Here is a 21,567-nt window from a genome sequence, read left to right as displayed (position 1 = left end):
GTGTGGATATTGGAAAAGATGCATGGGGATCCCACCAATGTAGGAGAGCTGAGGATATGGCTGTTTCACCAAGTGCAGCAGGAGGGGGAGACTGTGACGCAGTATGTTAATGCCTTACAGAGGGTGCATGCTTATATCACTAGAAAAGACGACATGGGGAATTTGGGAATGGGCCCTCCTGACATGATCTTAAGGGACCAGTTTGTGGCAGGCCTCAGGGATGTGCAGCTGAAGCAGGCCTTGCGGGAGCGCCTGCGCGCCAACCCACGTATGACTTTTCTAGAAGTGGGGGCAGAGGCACGTGTGAGAGAGCAGGAGATGGGGGTGACGGCCCTAGCAGGGATGGTCCGGAGTAACGAGGTACCCACCCCGCCTGCAGCTGAACCAGAATGGGCTCGAGAGATGCGAAAGGAGGTACAGGAGATGCGGGGTGAATGGTCCAGTCTCAAGAAGACCCCTGCACTGACACCAGAGATACCCAGATCGATTGCCCCAGTTAGGGAAAGAATTGAATTCAGGCTCCGCCCTGCAGGAGAGTTCCGTAGAGGAGTGAGGCAGCCCTACACAGACAGAGACACGACCTGCTGGAAGTGTGGAGGCGCAGGACATTAATCCAGGGGCTGTGCTAGCCGAGGGCGGCCCCTGTCGCGGCAGCCGTTAAACTAGCGGGCTCCGTGTTTGGGGGACACAGCACGGAGCCTGAGGAAGGGGAAAGAAAAAGAGGAAGTCCCAATGACCTAGTTTCCAGCAGCCCGACTGTCTGGGCCGAAATAAGCGGTCGGGCTGTTCACTGCCTGATTGACACGGGATCCCAGGTGACTACGATGACAGAAGCCTACTTTCAACAGCGATTTCCAGAGATAGCGCGGCCTGAATGGGGACAAGTAATTAGACTCACGGCAGCTAATCAATTACCCATCCCGGTCGCAGGGGTGGTGTGGATGAAGATCCGAGTGTGTGGAAAAGATGTGGGAAAAAAGGGGTCGTTTTAGTCGCAGCGGGAACCGGAAGTGGACCCCCGATGACCCTCAGAATGAATGTGCTGAAAGAGATCGTGCAAATCCTGACTAGTGAGCCGAAGGAGATTCCTCTAGACCGGTGGGACCCACGAGCCCCCTAAAGGAGGGTTTTTCAACAATCAATCCGAGCCGCCCAGGCTCAGGAGACGTCAAGTGAAGGGAAGGTCCTGGGGAAAATAATAGTACCAGCAGCTACGGTGCTCACCTTGCCGCCAGGACAAACCGTACTCACGTTACTCGCACGGGCCTGCACACCTCTTGAGAGGGTCGAAGTTCAGAAAGAACCAACATCGATGGACAAAGTACCCCCCGGACTCCTTGTGGCTCGGACACTGGCCACCGTCTAGGGTGGCAATGTTATAGTGCGGTGTGTTAATCTGGGCGAAGGTGTTCTCACACTCTCAGCCAGGGCGGAAATAGCCCAGATTCTGGGAATGCCAGAGAAGTTGGTGCAACCTGATGTGGTACAGCTGTCCGCTGTACGAGGAGACCCTTGGACTCTGGCGGTCACCGTGCCGCCAGAATCCCACCGTGCTAGTGCGAAGGGAGGACATAGAATCCTAGAACAAATGTGGGCTGAATTGACGGGACTTTCACCTCAACAGGTGCAGCAGGTTGAGGAGGTACTGGAGCGGTACCAGGAAGTCTTTGCTCGCCATGAGGATAATTTTGGTTGCACCGAAGCCATTACCCACAAGATTCCCACAGGGAGCGCTGCCCCAGTGCGGGAATGATACCGGCAGATACCTCCCCAGATGTATAAAGAGGTTAAGGAGATGCTAGCCCATATGTTACAGAATGGTGTGATACGGGAGAGTCAGAGTCCGTGAGCAGCCCCGATTGTCCTGGTCCGGAAGAAAGATGGGACACTGCGGTTCTGTGTAGACTATAGACGACTGAATGCCTGTACAGTACGAGACTCTTACCCACTACCCCGAATCAAAGAGTCCCTGTCGGCCTTAGGGAAGGTAAGATACTTCTCCTTGGATCTGGTCAGCGGGTATTGGCAAGTGCCCGTGTCCGAACATAACCGTGTGAAGACGGCGTTCATATTACCCATGGGACTGTTCGAGTTCAATCGGCTGCCCTTCGGCCTGACTAACGCCCCTGGGACGTTACAGTGTCTGATGGAGAAGTGCCTGTGCGATTTGAACTTCGAGGCGACACGGATTTATCTTGACGACAGAATTGTCTATGCCGCCACCTTCCAGGAGTACCTCCAGCGACTGGAGCAAGTACTGATTCGCCTACAGAGTCATGGCCTAAAGTTGAAGCCCCAGAAGTGCCATCTGTTCTGCAAACAGATTGAATATCTCAGTCATACTGTGTCTGGTGAAGGAGTCAGGCCCACCTGGGAAAAGGTGGCCGCCGTACAGGAGTGGCCTACCCCGAAGACAGTGAAGAACGTTTGGGCCTTCCTGGGACTTGCCGGGTACTACCGAAGATTCGTGAAGAACTTCACCCGCATAGTCAACCCATTGCTGGAGCTACTTAAGGGAATGCTGGCGGGCTCCAAGAATCGGGCGATTCGGTGGGGAAGCAGCCAGGAAGAGGCCTTCCGTGCCCTAAAAATGGCCATGACCGAGGCCCCAATACTTGCCTATGTGGATTTCTCCCAACTATTCATACTCCACACTGATGGGAGCCTTCATGGTCTGGGAGCCGTGTTATCCCAAGTACAGGAGGAGAAAGAGTGCGTGATTGCGTACGCCAGTCGCTCCCTTCACGACTCTGAGAGGAACCCAGATAATTATAGCTCTTTCAAATTAGAGTTGCTGGCTCTGGTTTGGACAATGACCTAAAAGTTCGCAGAGTATTTGTCCGGGTCTGAAGTACTAGTGAGAACAGATAACAACCAGCTGGCTCACCTGGAGAATGCGAAATTGGGGGCCCTGGAGCAGCGGTGGGTGGCCCGCATGGCCAGGTACCGGTATAAGATCGCCTACCGGTCTAAGCCAGAGAATACTCACCCCGACGCCCTCTCCAGAATGACATATGAACGGCCTGATCATGATCGCGATGAATATTTAGAGGCGGATGAGGTCCCTAGTTTCAGAAGTTTCGCGGGACCGCTGGTCGCGGCACAGGGACAGATCAGAGAGATGTCGGAAGAACAAGTGCTAGGGCAGCCAAGAGATGACTGGGTCCGACTTCAACAGACTGACAGAGAAATTGCCCAATTATGTCAATGGGTGGCTTTGAGACAGGTCCCCAGTTGAGAAGAGAGGAGTACCTGTCCCCGGGGGCGCTGAAAATGCTGGGACAATGGGAGAGACTTTGTTTGCGAGACGGGCTGCTGTACCGACGGGTACAGCTACTGCGAGAGTTCGGGATCACCTGGCAAGTGGTGATCCCAGTGAAGTTGGTCAGAGTAGTGGCTAAGGAGGCTCATGAACGAGGGGCTCACTTCGAACCAGAGAAGACATTTCAGTGGTTGCAGAGGCTGGTGTATCACCCCTGACTGCGAGCAACAATAGAAGTCACTTGTCGAAGATGTCGGAGCTGTGAGCTGGTTAAGCCCCCGGAGCAGCGGGTCCCCACACAAACCATTGTGACTTCTGCCCCCTTGGAGGTGCTGATGATCGACTATTTGACTGTTGGACCGGCGCATCTCGGGTATGAACATTGCCTGGTAATGACAGACCACTTCACAAAGTTTGCGGTGGTGAACCCAACCAGAGACCAGACCGCCGAATCAGCTGCGCAGGCCATCTGCCGAGACTTCATTCGGGTGTACGGCTGCCCAAAGAGGATCCATTCCGATCAAGGCGCCTGCTTCCAGGGCTGGGTGATGGAAGAGCTGCACCGGTTGTACAGGATTGAGAAGTCACAGACTACTCCTTACCACCCTCAAGGAAATGGGGCCTGTGAACGCTTTAATCAGACACTGATCCAAATTCTCCGCACGTTGGAGGAAGATCGGAAGGTATAATGTCCTGAGTTTGTGGCCGAGCTGGTGTGGGTCTACAACAACCGAGTGAATAGTACGACGGGGTTCACTCCTTATACCTTACTGTTCGGGCGAAAGGGGAGAGAGATTATCGAGTTAAAGCTGGACCCCGAGAAGGACTACCCACGGATGGGGATGTCTTCCTGAGTCCGGGAACATCGGCATCGACTGCAGACCCTCCAACGGTTGGTACAACAAAAGTTTCGGGAGCTCAAACATCATGAGACATTGCCTCTTCGAGGGACAGCTCTGAGGCCCGGGGAGCGGGTGTTCGTTCGAGACAGGCGGCCCCGGGGCAAATTGAGTAGGCGGTGGGAACGGACCCCGCACCGAGTGAAGCGCAGGGTTGGTGCTGAAAGACCTGTGTATGAAGTTCAACCCGAGGGGGCTGAAAGAGCCCCTACCAGAGCGGTTCATCGTAGTATGCTGCGGCCCTGTCTAAAGATGACGGGGATGAATAAGGATCACCTGCTTCTAGAGAGGGTCCTGTCACAGTTGCCCCAAGCCATGATGTGGATGAAGAAGAATTGTTGATTCTACCTCCAAGCCCCAACACTCGATTACCTGCAGTCCCTAGTGCAAGCGGCGAGGGAACACCATCGATTGAAGCCACCGGGCAGTCGGAGATTGGGAATCCGAGTGACCCTGCATCCCCCATTGGTCAAACTGAGTTACGCAGGTCAGAACGCACAAAAGCAGGAGTGCCTCCTCACCGTTACGAACAAGATCAATTTATATGGCAATGTATCGTCCAGGAAGTCCAAGAATGTGAACGTTTGGTGAAGGAGGGGGGGTTTATTGTAACAGGGTCAATCTCCACGCAGGGAGTAACAGGGGAAATATGGGGTCAACAAGGGAAGTAGCAGGTAACAGGCTGTAACCGACAATCCATAGTTTGGCTAGATGTAGCAGAGTCAAAACGGTTGTAATCGGCAGTTTTACACTTTGCTGACTCTTGTTCCCCACAAGGCAGTTGTCGGCTGATGCCGGTGTTGTTTTCTTCTGGCTTCCCCATCTAAACAATGCTCCATCTTCTGGCGGTAGCGGGCGGTCTCCGGTTTGACCCGCTGAGCCCCTAGTCTATAACACTGCACCTCACTTGCTCGGCTCCACGGACCCTGCGTCTCTTCTCCCTCTAGTAGGGCTTGTCTCCAACTGTCAACTGCCTGCTTTCCCGTGCAAACCTCCTTTTTCTCCCTCTTCGTCGACACGCCCCCAGCTCCCCGGTCACCTGACTCCTGTGCTCGCAGTCTGTCTTCTCCCTGCAACCAGAGGCACGGCCCCGGCAGTTCCGGATCCCTTGTTCTAAAAGTACTTACACCCCGGTCTTCCCCCTTACACTGGTCATTATAGAGTGTAGTGAGGCGTGAGGCCATTATATTGTACACTGCTCAAAAAAGTAAAGGGAACACTCAAATAACACATCCTAGATCTGAATGAATTAAATATTCTCATTGAATACTTTGTTCTGTACAAAGTTGAATGTGCTGACAACAAAATCACACAAAAATCATCAATGGAAATCAAATTTATTAACCAATGGACGCCTGGATTTGGAGTCATCCCCAAAATTAAAGTGGAAAAACACACTACAGGCTGATCCAACTTTGATGTAATGTCCTTAAAACAAGTTTAAATGAGTCTCAGTATTGTGTGTGGAATCCACGTGCCTGTATGACCTCCCTACAACGCCTGGGCATGCTCCTGATGAGGTTGCGGATGGTCTCCTGTGGGATCTCCTCCCAGACCTGGACTAAAGCATCCGCCAACTCCTGGACAGTCTGTGGTGCAACGTGACGTTGGTGGATGGAGCGAGACATGATGTCCCAGATGTGCTCCATCGGATTCAGGTCTGGGGAACGGGCGGGCCAGTCCATAGCTTCAATGCCTTCATCTTGCAGGAACTGCTGACACACTCCAGCCACACGAGGTCTGGCATTGTCCTGCATTAGGAGGAACCCAGGGCCATCCGCACCAGCATATGGTCTCACAAGGGCACTGAGGATCTCATCTCGGTACCTAATGGCAGTGAGGCTACCTCTGGCGAGCACATGGAGGGCTGTGCGGCCCTCCAAAGAAATGCTACCCCACACCATTACTGACCCACTGCCAAACCAGTCATGTTGAAGGATGTTGCAGGCAGCAGATCGCTCTCTACAGCGTCTCCAGACTCTGTCACGTCTGTCACATGTGCTCAGTGTGAACCTGCTTTCATCTGTGAAGAGCACAGGGCGCCAGTGGCGACTTTGTCAATCCTGGTGTTCTGTGGCAAATGCAAAACGTCCTGCACGGTGTTGGGCTGTGAGCACAACCCCCATCTGTGGACGTCGGCCCTCATACCACCCTCATGGAGTCGGTTTCTAACCGTTTGTGCAGACACATGCACATTTGTGGCCTGTTGGAGGTAATTTTTCAAGGCTCTGGCAGTGCTCCTCCTGTTCCCCCTTGCACAAAGGAGGAGGTAGCGGTCCTGCTGCTGGGTTGTTGCCCTCCTACGGCCCCCTCCACATCTCCTGGTGTACTGGCCTGTCTCCTGTTAGCGCCCCCAGCCTCTGGACACTACGCTGACAGACACAGCAAACCTTGCCACAGCTCGCATTAATTTGCCATTCTGGATGAGCGGCACTATCTGAGCAACTTCTGTGGGGTGTAGAGTCCGTCTCATGCTACCACGAGTGTGAAAGCACAACCAACATTCAAAAGTGACTAAAACATCAGCCAGAAAGCATTGGTACTGAGATGTGGTCTGTGGTCCCCACCTGCAGAACCACTCCTTTATTGAGGGTGTCTTGATAATTGCAAATAATTTCCATCTATTGTCTATTCCATTTGCACAACAACATGTGAAATTGATTGTCAATCAGTGTTGCTTTCTAAGTGGACAGTTTGATTTCACAGAAGTTTGATCTACTTGGAGTTATATTCTGCTGTTGTTCCCTTGATTTTTTTGAGCAGTGTATGTAGGCCCATTAGACTGCATAGAGGGCTGTGTGGGGGATCATACTGTGTTGGGGTCACCATATTTTGCCTGGGGAGTTGAGGGAGGGGGTACAGTAGAGTCATCATACTGTGCGTGTGGAGTGTACTGTGGAGGAATTCACTGTGGTGGTATCATAATGTGTTTGTGGGGCACTTTTGTTGGCATCATACATTGGGGGCAATGAAAAGGGAAATCTAGGGCTTAAGGAGGAAAATTACTTATTAAAGGCTGGAAAGTTGTGAGATCTGCTCTTCTGTGACACTGCCGAATACAATTTTTTTCTTTTTGTTGGGGGGGGCGCAATTAGATATTCTGCTATGGAGCCCCATTATTTCTATGTATGCTCCTGGCTGGACAATGTGGCCAACAATGAGTCCAGATCTAAATCCCATTGAACACCTGTGGAGAAATGTCAAAATTGATGTTGGGCGAAGATGCCTTCACATACGAGAGACTTGGGGTGGACATGTGGCCCCACCGTGAGCTCCCACATCCTGAGGTCTGGTATTTAGGTATGATATTAATTAACTTATACAATTGAGTGCACTAGCTTTCAGCAACCATTAAATCGATTGTTACTATAGTCAATTGCTAAATATCCTAGATACCCTAATTTCTTACTCCTATATTTAATTGACCTCAGTATCTGTGGGCCACTCACTGTCAATACACATGGCTATTGAGCTATCTGTGGCTCTTCACAGAATGGGCCTCCTCTGTCCTGTACTATGATGAATTTTATAGTGTATGTGTTTTGCACCATCTGTGTCAACTGTCTGTATTATATTGATGTAATAAATTCTATTTTTGGATATATATATATATATTTGGGTTCTTTTGATCGTTTATGTTCATCTATGAGCTTATATGAGAGACCTTGAAAAGTTTGCAAAAGAAGAGTCCAAGATTCCAGCTGAGAGGTGTAAGAAGCTTGTTGATGGTTATAGGAAATGACTGATTTCAGCTATTTATTCCAAAAGGTGTGCAACCAAATATCAAGCTGAGGGTGCCAACAATTTTGTCTGGCCCATTTTGGGGGTTTTGTGTGAAATTATATCCAATTTGCATTTTTTTTTCCTGTTTTCTGTCTCCCCTACAGATTGCTTTTATGTACCCCAGAAATCACTGTTCTTCATATTTTTAAAAGTTGTCCGGTTCAGTTATGAGATGAGACATTTCTTAATGATTTTGACCTGAATTCAAATCTGACAATGAAAAATATTTAGATTTGAGAGTCCTCAGTGGTTGATACCATCTTTTCAGTTAGCCATTAAAAGGTAACAAATTGAAAGCTTTCGAGACTACTCAGGTCTCTTCATCAGGCTCAGTATAACACAAAATCTGAAGAGTCACATATTTATACACAATAAGACACCTGAGTAGTCTCGAAAGTTTGCAATTTGTTACCATCTTTTCAGTTAGCCATTAAAAGGTATCAACCACTGAGGACTCTCAAATCTAAATATTTTTCTATCTGCTGGCTAACTCGGTACAAGAATATATATTTTCCCTATATCAAATCTGACAATGAAAATTTTTAGTTGGTTCTTGCTTCTATGATATCAAGTTTTCATTTTACTGCTACATATACAGTCATAGCTGAAAGTGTTGGCACCCTTGAAATTGTTCCAGAAAATGAAATATTTCTTGCAGAACATTATTGCAATTACACGTGTTTTGTTATACACATGTTGTGTGTGTTGTATTGTATCCTTTGTGTGTATTGGAACAAAAAAAAAAAAAGGCAAATTAGACAAAATTTCTCACAAAACCCCAAAAACGGGCCAGACAAAATTGTTGGCACCTTTTCAAAATTGTGGGTAAACAACTTTGCTTCAAGCATGTAATACTTGCCACAGATCACAGATGAGCTTGAACGAACAACAGGTCAATCAAGACAAAGGGGAGGCACTGAGGTTGGTTCTAATCTCCAATGACATTCAGTGGGTGAAAATTAAGTCAGCAACTTATTGCATTCTTCAACACGTTTTCACCCTTTCAGGCTCTCTCTCTAATTTTCAGTTGTCTCTGAGCTGGTGGGTGGTGACTAGCTGGAATGATTGCTAAATAAAATGTACTTACAAAAAATGAAGGCTCTTGGGCATACATGAATTGGCCAATTTATGCGCTAAGAGCCTTCATTTTTGTAAGTACATTTTATTTAGCAATGATGCAGTTTAGCTCTTATGTTCCAGTGTTTGCATATGTCTTGGCCCTTTCGGTTTGCTGCTGTTCTTTCTTATTGTATAGCCGCCAAGTCTCCGATACACAGCACACACAGACATGACGGATTACTGCCTTTATGTAGCACATGTTCAGAATAATTTTTGTGTGTCCATGAGGAATAACAGTATTTATTGCCATTATATGACTTGTATCTTCTATTTTTCATTGGTTTTATTTTCATCAGTTTGCCCCTCTGTAGGATCGCTTCCTCATTTTTAGTTATCTCCTGCTATAATTTCTCCAATACTCGGGAATTCCCACGCTCCTGTCTCTATGTAGCACATGTTCAGAAGCAGCAGAAGCATGGAGAACATTAAACAGCAGTACTGTGCAGTGTAACTAGGCATACAGCTCCTTATTAGAAAGCTGAAGCATAGTCTGCGCTTATCTCAATCTGCTACGCCCTCTGTCTCACCTCCATAGAATTCAATAGGCAACTGTAATCTGATCTCTCAGTAATATGGCAGTCCATCCCGCTTTAACCAAAACTAATCTCTAGCTTTTTTTTTTCAGAGTAAATGAAGAGATCAAGAGATAAGGGAACGGAAAGAAGAGGCTCATAAAAGAAGAGGCTCATAATTGGAGAAAGAAACAGATTTCTCTCATAAGATATATTGCAAAGTTTCTTTAATTAGCTTGTACTATTGATTTATGCAAAGTTTGTTGATACAACAGGAGCATGAATGATCTTTCGCACCTTTAAAAAGACAATAGATAAGAGTGCACGGAGGGCAGGGCCAGTGACGCCGCCGCTGATTGGGCGCCGGGGTCACGTGTCATTCCACCACAATATCAGATATTACAAAGTAATATATAATTCACCTATTAACAAGAGGAGTGAGGGCCCTGCTTAAAAGTTTACAATCGATAAGTGCTTCTTGTGTACGGTCCAGCCATGATTATAATAAATAGGGGGATTCACATAAGCTGCATGAACCGGTCACCAGCCAGTATCTGTATGTGTCCAGGTACAAAGTGCCACTAAGGGAATGGAGAACAAATTATATAAGAGTCCAGATTCGGCGTAAAATGTAGGAAGGGAGAATAGAGAAAAATTAGATTTGAGAGGTGATGTGATTGGCTTCTCTAGAGAAACATGTTTTTAGGGCATACGTAAAACTGTGGATGCTGGGGATTTAACCGGATTGTCTGGGGTAGTGCATTCCAGAGAACTGGTCTAGTATGTGAGAAGTCTTGGAGACAGGTTCGTGGGCTCGGATTATGGAGGAAGTCAGTCTTAGATCATTAGCAGATATGAAAGCACCGGTGGGGTGCTGGACAGGGAGGTGCAGAAGTGTGAAAAGCTTTGTGTGCAAGAGTAATAAGTTTATATTATACTCTGTAGTGGATGGGTAACCAGAGCAATAGCTGGCACAGAGTGGAGGCATCAGTGTAGCAACTGGACAGAAATATGATCCTGGCTGCTTCATTAAGGATAGATTGGAGAGGAGAGAATTTAGTAATAGGGAAACTAATAGAGCGATGCAGTAGTCCAGATGAGAATGAATCAGAGCAACAGTAAGCTTTTGTAGCTTCAATGGTATGAAAAGGTCGGATTCTGGAGATGTTTTTGAGGTGAAGGCGAGCGAGTGATCAGATATAGGGAGTGAAGGAAAGATCTGAATCAAATATAACCTCAAGACAGCGAGTGTGCTGTTTGGGAGTTATGGTGGAGTCACCCACAGAAATGACAATTTTGAGTTAAGTTGGTTAGTAGAGGGAGGAAACACAAGGAGTTCAGCTTTAGAAAGATGAGGACATGATGTTACAGACAGCAGACAGACAAGCACTGGTATGGAGTGCAATTGGGTGTCATCAGCATAGAGATGGTACTGAAAACAAAATCTGCTGAGTGTTTGTCCAGTATGGGTGTATGAGTCTAAAAATAGTCCAAGTTGCAGGTGTGAAAATTTAGAGATTACTAATTTTGTTTTTTGTTTTTTAATAAAGATGGTGAATAAAAATAAAGTTGCCACATTTTTTATTAAAAATGCATGCAACATAAAAAACAATAGGTCATTTTCTGATAATAACTTCCTTTTAAGATCAGTAATATTATAAATTATAAACCATAAAACTTTAAGACACAAGTTCAAGTTAAAAAAATAAAGTGTATTTTTTTTTTTGTTTATACCTAGAAACAGCTCCACTCTAATCCACTGGTTGAGTATGGTATTACAACTCATTTACTTGAGTGGGGATAAGCTGGATCACCATATACGCCCAAGGTTAGGTAGGAGTGCCGCTGTTTCTGGGCCAGAAACCAGACTCATGATCCCTTTAAAAATACATTTGTAGGGTAAAATATTTCTGTGCAGGAAAGTAACTGCTCGTCAGGAAGGAAGCGTTTCTTCATTAAAACAATTCATCCTATTCATGAAGCAAAAATCAGTGAAGGATTAAAACACCCGGCCGCCGATACAAAATACATAAGTGTTTAGCGTCTATGTACAGAACAGCTGGAGCAGACTCATATTACATATTTACAGGATCTTCAGACTTCTAATTTAACCTAACAGCCAGTCCTTATTTTCCTCCTGGAAATAATCTGCTTCATTCAAGTAATTTTCAAGAAGTGAAACTTCCTGGAAGAAAATATAAAGAAAAGTGATGAGCAGAAATTGGAAAGATCAGAGCAAAAAAAAAAAAAAAAAAGCTTGATTTTCAGTGATGTAAAACCATAAAATATAGATCTGAAAAATACATACTTCCTGTCATGCCCAATTTTCCTCCTTACATTTTTATTGATACCATTCTTGTAGAAATTGCGGCTATAAAAAATGTCATTCGTTTTGATTTTTTTTTTTTTCCCGTTTTATCAATGTAAGGGATAAATATTTTATTAGCTCTGACAATTTTGGCAAAACTAAATTATTATTTTTTTTTAATTATACATTTCACTCATTTCTTTTGAGGAAAAGGGGAGTGATTTATATATAGACAGTACAGACCAAAAGTTTGGACACACCTTCTCATTTAAAGATTTTTCTGTATTTTCTTGACTATGAAAATTATACATTCACACTGGAGGCATCAAAACTATAAATTACCACATGTGTAATTATATACTTAACAAAAAAGTGTGAAACAACTGAAAATATGTCTTATATTCTAGGTTCTTCAAAGTAGCCACCTTTTGCTTTGATGACTGCTTCGCACACTCTTGGCATTCTCTTGATGAGCTTCAAGAGGTAGTCACCCGAAATGGTCTTCACTTCACAGGTGTGCCCTGTCAGGTTTAATAAGTGGGATTTCTTGCCTTATAAATGGGGTTGGGACCATCAGTTGTGTTGTGCAGAAGTCTGGTGGATACACAGCTGATAGTCCTACTGAATAGACTGTTAGAATTTGTATTATGGCAAGAAAAAAGCAGCTAAGTAAAGAAAAACAAGTGGCCATCATTACTTTAAGAAATGAAAGTCAGTCAGTGCGAAAAATTGGGAAAACTTTGAAAGTGTCCCCAAGTGCAGTTGCAAAAACCATCAAGCGCTACAAATAAACTGGCTCACGTGAGGACTGCCCCAGGAAAGGAAGACCAAGAGTCACCTCTGCTTCTGAGGATAAGTTTATCCGAGTCACCAGCCTCAGAAATCGCAGGTTAACAGCAGCTCAGATTAGAGACCAGGTCAATGCCACACAGAGTTCTAGCAGCAGACACATCTCTACAACAACTGTTAAGAGGAGACTTTGTGCAGCAGACCTTCATGGTAAAATAGCAGCTAGGAAACCACTGCTAAGGACAGGCAACAAGCAGAAGAGACTTGTTTGGGCTAAAGAACACAAGGAAGAAATTTGAGATCTTTGGTTCCAACCACCGTGTCTTTGTGCGACGCAGAAAAGGTGAACGGATGGACTCTACATGCCTGGTTCCCACCGTGAAGCATGGAGGAGGAGGTGTGATGGTGTGGGGGTGCTTTGCTGGTGACACTGTTGGGGATTTATTCAAAATTGAAGGCATACTGAACCAGCATGGCTACCACAGCATCTTGCAGCGGCATGCTATTCCAACCAGTTTGTGTTTAGTTGGACCATCATTTATTTTTCAACAGGACAATGACCCCAAACACACCTCCAGGCTGTGTAAGGGCTATTTGACCAAGAGGGAGAGTGATGGGGGGCTACGCCAGATGACCTGGCCTCCACAGTCACCAGACCTGAACCCAATAGAGATGGTTTGGGGTGAGCTGGACCACAGAGTGAAGGCAAAAGGGCCAACAAGTGCTAAGTATCTCTGGGAACTCCTTCAAGATTGTTGGAAGACCATTTCTGGTGACTACCTCTTGAAGCTCATCAAGAGAATGCCAAGAGTGTGCAAAGCAGTCATCAAAGCAAAAGGTGGCTACTTTGAAGAACCTAGAATATAAGACATATTTTCAGTTGTTTCACACTTTTTTGTTAAGTATATAATTCCACATGTGTTAATTCATAGTTTTGATGCCTTCAGTGTGAATGTAAAATTTTCATAGTCATGAAAATACAGAAAAATCTTAAAATGAGAAGGTGTGTCCAAACTTTTGGTCTGTACTGATAGAGAATAAGATATATATATATATATCATATATATACAGTTATATGAAAAAGTTTGGGCACCCCTATTAAGCTTAATGTTGTTTGAATGCAAATTGCACATTTTCTGTTAGTACAATAAACCTCATTTCAAGGCAGAAACATTACTGTGTCCAACAGTTATTACATATATCAAACTGAAATAGCTGCTGCAAAAACACCAATTTTTATAAAACAATAAGCTTAAAGATTAATAGGGGTGCCCAAACTTTTTCATATAACTGTATGTTTGGACACACCTTCTCATTTAAAGATTTTTCTGTATTTTCATGACTATGAAAATTGTGGAAGACTGCTGACTTGACAGATGTCCAGAAGGCAGTTATTGACACACTCCACAAGGTCCCAGAGTCTGGAGGAAGAGTGGAGAGGCCACAATCCAAGCTGCTTGAGGTCTAGTGTGAAGTTTCCACAATCAGTGATGGTTTGGGGAGCCATGTCATCTGCTGGTGTAGGTCCACTGTGTTTTATCAAGACTAAAGTCAGCGCAGCCGTCTACCAAAATTTTTTAGAGCACTTCATGCTTCCCTCTGCCAACAAGCTTTTTGGAGATGGAAATTTCATCATCCAGCAGGACTTGGCCCCTGTCCACACGGCCAAAAGTACCAATACCTGGTATAAAAACAACAGTATCACTGAGCTTGATTGGCAGCAAACTCGCCTGACCTTAACCCCATAGAGAATCTATTATAGAGAATCTATGGGGTATTGTCAAGAGGAAGATGAGAGAACCCAGACCCCACAATGCAGAAGAGCTGAAGGCTGCTATCAAAGCAACCTGGGCTTCCATAACACCTCAGCAGTGCCACAGGCTGATCGCCTCCATGCCACATTGCCGCATTGATGCATAAATGATGCAAAAGGGCCCCGACCAAGTATTGAGGCATTTACTGAACATACATTTCAGTAGGACATTTCGGATTTTAAAACATTTTTTTAAGCTGTTGTTATACAGTATTCTAATTTACTGAGATAATGACTTGTGTTTTCATTGGCTGTAATCCATAATCATCAACAGTAACAGAAATAAACACCTGAAATAGATCACTCTGTTTGTAATGACTATATATTATGAGTTTCACTTTTTAATGATATTCTAATTTTGTGAGAAGCACCTGTATATTAAATCTGGAATCTTCCAGCAAGGATGCAGTTAATCAAAGGAATATCAGAGATGTATATGAATAAGAAAAAAAGTTAGAGGTATTTGCCATGTTAGTGCAAGGGACTAGTTCAAAAGAAGGTGGCCAAAGAAAAAGAAAGCAAGGTCTTGCACTGGAGGCAGGACAGGTGAGCGCCACACTGCTGTTCAAGCTCTGCTACATCAGCTTGGCATCTTATCTACAGTCCAACCCCACCTCTATGTGCTGCTCAGAAACTGCTCTTCTGTATCACATGCTCCGAGGATCCACCCCATAAGGTAGGACACAACAATGAGCCATGCACCCGTGTCTGTTGCACATGATCAGGATGTTTTTTTTTTTATCCACTTACCTTTCCCAGAAAGTCCTCAGCTTCCATCTTTGATAAAACCAGCTCTACAATTTCATTTGCGGACTCTCCCTTAGTTTCTTCAATAAAGGGAATACAGCGCTGGTACAGGAAATATTTGCAATGTCTGAGTTGGTGATAGGCTTCAGTACGATTGGCACAGACTTTGCCAATCACCAGTTGCTAAAAGGAGAAGTGAATATTTATTTTTTTTTCGGAATACAAATAGATAAAGCTTTACTAATGCCATCGCCTACAAAAATGTAGACTAGGTAGTCCGCAGATGCACCAAACTATCACGGTGGCGCACACTGTTTGAGAGATACGGCGTAACCCTGTCCTTGACACTTTTGAAAAAGGTGCAGCAAGACACAGAGGGTCCGATTCATCCTCTGCAATTTACTGAAGTCACGTTTCTTTTTTTTTTGGCTTGTGGTAGTCGCTGACGGTTTTGCACCAAATTCAGCAAAATGGCGCACCTGGGTTCGTGAATTTTCTGCTTTGATGGAACTCTGAATATTATACTTTTACCTGTCTGTCGTTCTGCAGGAAGTCGTCACATTCTAGCGTCTTGTTATCGTAGGCTTGTCCTGATAAGGTCACCAGGTTACCGCAGTATCGTTGTAGGTCGCAGGCTTCACAGCACATTTCCTCGGCCGCTATCCTCCTCACATGAATTTCGGGATAGCTGTTTATCCTCTCCTGTAGCAAGTAACAGAGTTTTATGCATTCAACAGGTTTTATCATCACACAATGACATCTGTATCAATACAAAATTACATCCTTTTTAGCCATTTTTTTATGCCATATACACTCAACATTGAAACTGCAACACCAAGAAGGAAAAGCCAGACTTAAGAAAATCCCGAAATGGATTCACAGGGGGCTGCCGAGAAAATTTTAGCATGGGGGGGCGGGCACCCATCGGTGGCCCGTGAGTATTGGCATATCCTTATCATTATCATGTGCCCATTTGCTGCGTACAGGATCGCACAGTTGCGGACCGCCGATGCAGACAGTAAATAGGGTTGAGAGCATGCCTGCACTGACACTGTGTGCACGCTCTCGCTGGACTCCTGCAGTGTCAGTGTGGACGTGCAGGATCGGAGCGCACTGGCAATCAAGCGAAGGGGAGGCAGCATGTGGCACGCTGATTGAGGATAATACATGCCCTGTTGGTAATATTCCGACTACAGACATCAGATGGTATATACAGGATAATATGTGATGATATAGTCATGGCCAAAAGTAGGCAAACTTGAAATTGTTCCACAAAATGAAGTATTTTTCCCAGAAAATTATTGTAATTACACGTGTTTGTTATACACATGTTTATTTCCTTTGTGTATATTGGAACAACACAAAAAAAATGAGACAAAAATGCAAATTGACATCATTTCACACAAAACCTCAAAAATGGGCTGGACAAAATTGTGGGCTCCTTTCCAAAACTGGGGGTAAACAACTTTATTTCAAGCATGTGATGCTCGTTCAAACTCACCTGTGGCAAGTAACAGGTGTGGGCAATATGAAAATCACATCGGAAACTAGATAAAAAGGGGAGAAGTTGACTCAATCTTTGCATTGTGTGTCTGTGTGTGCCACACTAAGCATGGAGAACAGAAAGAGGAGAAGAGAACAGTCTGAGGACTTGAGAACCAAAATTGTTGAAAAATATCAACAATCTTAAGGTTACAAGTCCCTCTCCAGAGATCTTGATGTTCCTTTGTCCACAGTGTGCAAAATAATCAGGAAGTAATAATTTATATAGCAGTAATGCAGTTTACATCTCGCATACTTTATCTTTGTATATATCATAGCGCATACCGTGGCTGCTGTAGTCTGTTTTGCATACAGTTAATCAGATGTCATAAAATATACAGGAAAAATATATCTTTGCACCATGTTGTTAAGCCCAACGATGGCGCATGTGGACTTGTGGACCCACTGTGCCACAGGGTCAGGCCTGCGTAGGTAGGGTTGCAGCTACCTGGTGTTCACTGGAGCTCCAGATGGTGGAGACAGGCTGAGGAGCAGGTGGCTGCCAGGTACCACTCCTAGGCATATCCCGGTACTGCAGCTGCTGACCATGGAGTCGGGTTAGTTGACACTGATTAAGGCTACGTTCAGACACACCGGTCTGGGATAATGGGTCAGGGACTGGCTGCACACGAATAGGGGGACAAAGTTCAGCCACTGGCTGTACCAGGACCAGGGGACAATGTTCAGGAACTGGCTGCACTGGGACCAGGGGACAGGACTGGTAGCACCAGGATCGGGGGACAATGTTCAGACATTGGCCACACCGGGGACCAGGGGACTTCAGGAACAGGACTGACTACACCAGGACCAGAGCACAATGTTCAGGCGACTTTGGTGACAGGACTGGCCACACCAGGGCCAGGGCAATGTTCAGTTACTGGACGTACACGGACCAGAGATTCGGGTTCAGGACCTGGCCACACTGGGACCAGAGATTAGGACACTGGCTGCACCAGGACCAGGGATTAGGGTTCAGGAGACCTCACAACTGCACTGGTAGAAAACCATACTATCTAATGACTGAACTCGCTGCTTGGCAATGCCCTTAGGAGGAGGGAGTCTTTGATGCAAGATGCCACCCAGCTATTGACTGGGAACCATCCTGCAGGTGCACCATTATACTAAATATCTCTCAGCTACAAGCTGATGGCATTTACTATATGTGCTTGCTGCCCCTTTAAGAACAGGGGAGCGCCGGGAACTGTAGCGTGCACTACAGCAGAGGACAGGAAGCACATGGGGGACAATGTCGCGGGGCGGTGAGTAAGCCGGCATCCCCGTATGGAGGGAGAAGGGGACACTGTGCATGGGCACCGGCCATAGCGCTACACGTTAGCCAGCAGATAGAAAAATAATAAAATTTGAGAGTCCTCAGTGGTTGATACCTTTTAATGGCTAAGTGAAAAGATCAATTCGAGACCACTCAGGTCTCTTCATCAGGCTCAGTATAAACAAAATCTGACAGGTCACAAATTTATACACAGCAGGACACAGAATAGTCCAGTAATTAGACAAGTGAAGTGAAGCAGAACTATCATTATGAGAGAGGGATAAACAGTGGTGACTGTAAATATTGGAGCAGTTCATAGATAAGGAGTGTGAACATTTTATTGTCCCGTGATTGAGGTCTGGTCCTGGTTGTGACGCCCCCACAGGTCTGAGGAGCACATTCCTTATTTGATGTAAAAAAGACATAAATCCATGTGACATATTCATTCCTACTCTGAAGGTGTCAAAGGTTGTGTTTTCTCCCTGTCCCACATTGATAGTTCTGCTTCACGTCACTGGTCTTATTGCTGCACAATTCTTTGTCCTATTACAATGTATCACAATATATCATATATCAATTACATGTTATCCTGTATACTGGAGGCGGTGTAGTGTGTGCACAGCCATCAAATATATACAGTATACACTGGACTGATCAGGAACCTGGACCTACAGGACATCACATATAATGTAGGTCTATAGTATAATATGTCCAGTAGTTGGGTTCAGGGTTGATGATTCCAGTGCAGGATTCTGTACAGAGCCTCCGGTCGCCCTATATGAGGCACAGATCAATTTATGGCAGCAGCTTGAAAGTTCATGCAGATTGGTTGACACTGGAGCCGACGGACTCAGACCAGGGGCCTACATAGAAATCATGGGACCTCATAGCAGAAGTTCTAATACGGTATAATGGCCCCACATAGCCTTTCAAATAGTATAATGGGCCACACCTTGCCTTTCATATAGTTTAATGCGCCCCCTAGTCCTCCATATAGTATAATGCACTCACTAGAGTCCTCTAAACAGTGTACTGCACTCCACACAGTACTCCATATAGTATAATGCAATCCCCATAGTCCTCCATATAGTATAATGCACCCACTAGAGTCCCCCATATAGTATAATGCACCCACTAGAGTTCTCCATACAGTATAAAGCACTCCCCATAGTCCTCCATATAGTATAATGCACCCCCATAGTCCTCCATATAGTATAATGCACCCCCATAGTCCTCCATACAGTATAATTCACCCACTAGAGTCCTCCATATAAAATAATGCACCCCATAGGCCTCCATATAATATAATGCACTCACTAGAGTCCTCCATACAGTATAATGCACCCCACAGTCCTCTATATATCCTAATGCACCCCATAGTCTTCCATATAGTATAATGTACCCACTAGAGTCCTCCATATTAATGCGCCCCATAGTCCTCCCTATAGTGTAATGCACTCACTATAGTCCTCCATATAGTATAATGCACTCACCATAGTCCTCCATATAGTATAATGCACTCCCCATAGTCCTCCATATAGTATAATGCACTCCCCATAGTCATCCATACAGTGTAATAGGCCCCACAATATACTCCCTGATTTAAAACAATAAATACAGTGGGTACGGAAAGTATTCAGACCCCTTTAAATTTTTCACTCTGTTTCATTGCAGCCATTTGGTAAATTCTAAAAAGTTCATTTTTTTTTTTCTTATTAACCCCTTTACCCCCGAGGGTGGTTTGCACGTTAATGACCAGGCCAATTTTTATAATTCTGACCACTGTCACTTTGAGGTAATTACTCTAGAACGCTTCAACGGATCCCCCTGATTCTGAGATTGTTTTTTCGTGACATATTGTACTTCATGATAGTGGTAAAATTTCTTCGATATGACTTGCGTTTATTTGTGAAAAAAATCGGAAATTTGGCGAAAATTTTGAAAATTTAGCAATTTTCAAAATTTACATTTTTATGCCCTTAAATCAAAGAGATATGTCACACAAAATAGTTAATATTTAACATTTCCCACATGTCTACTTTACATCAGCACAATTTTGGAACCAAAATTTTTTTTAGTAGGGAGCTATAAGGGTTAAAAGTTGACCAGCGATTTCTCATTTTAGCAACAAAATTTTAGAGACCACATCTTATTTTACGTGACTTTGAGGGGCCTTTATGACAGAAATACCCCAAAGTGACACCATTCTAAAAACTGCACCCCTCAAGGTGCTCAAAACCACATTCAAGAAGTTTATTAACCCTTCAGGTGCTTCACAGGAATTTTTGGAATGTGGAAGAAAAAAATGAACATTTAACTTTTTTCACAAAAATGTTACTTTAGACCCAAATTTTTTTATTTTCGCAGGGGTAACAGGAAAAAATGGACCCCAAAATTTGTTGTGCAATTTCCCTTGAGCACGCAGATACCCCATATGTGAGGAAAAAACACTGTTTGGGCGCACTGCAGGGTTCGGAAGGGAAGGAGCGCCATTTGACTTTTTGAATGTAAAATTTGCTTGAATAATTAGCGGACGCCATGTTGCATTTGGGGAGCCCGTGATGTGCCTAAACAGTGGAAACCCCCCACAAGTGACACCATTTTGGAAACTAGACCCCTTAGGGAAATTATCTAGATATGTGGTGAGCACCCTGAACCCCCAGGTGCTTCACAGAAGTTTATAACATTGAACCGTAAAAAAATAACATTTTCACATTTTTTCAACAAAAATGTTTTTCAGTCCCCAATTTTGCATTTTCACAAGGGTAACAGGTTGCGTTTGGGGAGTCCCTGATGTGCCTAAATAGTGGAAACCACCCCACCCTCCCCCCAGTGACTCCATTTTGGAAGCTACACCCCTCCAGTATTTTATCAAGGGATATAGTGAACATTTTGAACCCAGAGGTACGACACAGAATTTGATAACATTAGGTCATCATATTGAATAAGTTGTCAGTAGTCTTGAGTGCAAGTGCTCGCTACTTGAGTTTGCATCAGGTACTAGGGTATGCACCAAGTATCGCGGGTGCTCAAGTGACATGCTCAAGTCCCTGCCCCGCATGTTTTTTTTATTAGGCACCCAAAAAAAAACATGCGGGGATCGCTCGTGCATGGTAGGCAATCCCCGCAAGTTTTTTTTGGCTGTATAACAGCTGCAAAACATTTTTCGAGGAGACTCGAGCATGTCACTCGAGCACCTGCCATACTCGGTGCATACCCAAGCACCCGATGCAAACTCAAGTAGCGAGTACTCACGCTCACTAGTCGCCATATCATCGTCACTTTTTTCCTCTTTACTTCTGAAAAAATCCCAACCCCAACCCGAACCTTAGCCCAACCCTAACCCTAACCTTAGCCCAACCCTAGCCCCAACCCTAACCCTAGCCCAACGTTAACCCAAACCCTAGCACAACCCTAGCCCCAACCCTAGCCCAACCCTAGCCCAACCCTAGCCCAACCCTAGCCCAACCCTAGCCCAACCCTAGCCCAACCCTAGCCCAACCCTAGCCCAACCCTAGCCCAA

The 21,567-nt window shown here is 45.0% G+C and overlaps 1 protein-coding gene across 3 annotated transcripts in view; it reads right to left on the bottom strand.

The window, feature by feature from the left end:
• Positions 1 to 11,139: 11,139 nt before the first annotated feature.
• CCDC82 (coiled-coil domain containing 82) overlaps positions 11,140 to 21,567 on the bottom strand; it is a 37,588-nt gene continuing 27,160 nt past the window's right edge. For all 3 annotated transcript variants that reach the window (XM_073662159.1, XM_073662157.1, XM_073662158.1), the window contains exons 6-8: positions 15,764 to 15,934; positions 15,236 to 15,415; positions 11,140 to 11,760 (exon numbers count right to left, since the gene is read on the bottom strand). In XM_073662159.1, the coding sequence (XP_073518260.1) occupies positions 11,683 to 11,760; positions 15,236 to 15,415; positions 15,764 to 15,934 (429 nt within the window). In that variant the 3' untranslated portion in view covers positions 11,140 to 11,682. The remainder of the gene's footprint in view (positions 11,761 to 15,235; positions 15,416 to 15,763; positions 15,935 to 21,567) is intronic.

Source organism: Phyllobates terribilis, unplaced genomic scaffold, assembly GCF_046119375.1.
Source record: "Phyllobates terribilis strain yellow unplaced genomic scaffold, ASM4611937v1 Scaffold_2__4_contigs__length_985480577, whole genome shotgun sequence".
Taxonomy (NCBI): domain Eukaryota; kingdom Metazoa; phylum Chordata; class Amphibia; order Anura; family Dendrobatidae; genus Phyllobates; species Phyllobates terribilis.
The sequence above is the reverse complement of the archived record's forward strand: the minus strand, read 5'-3'. Positions and strand labels throughout refer to the sequence as shown.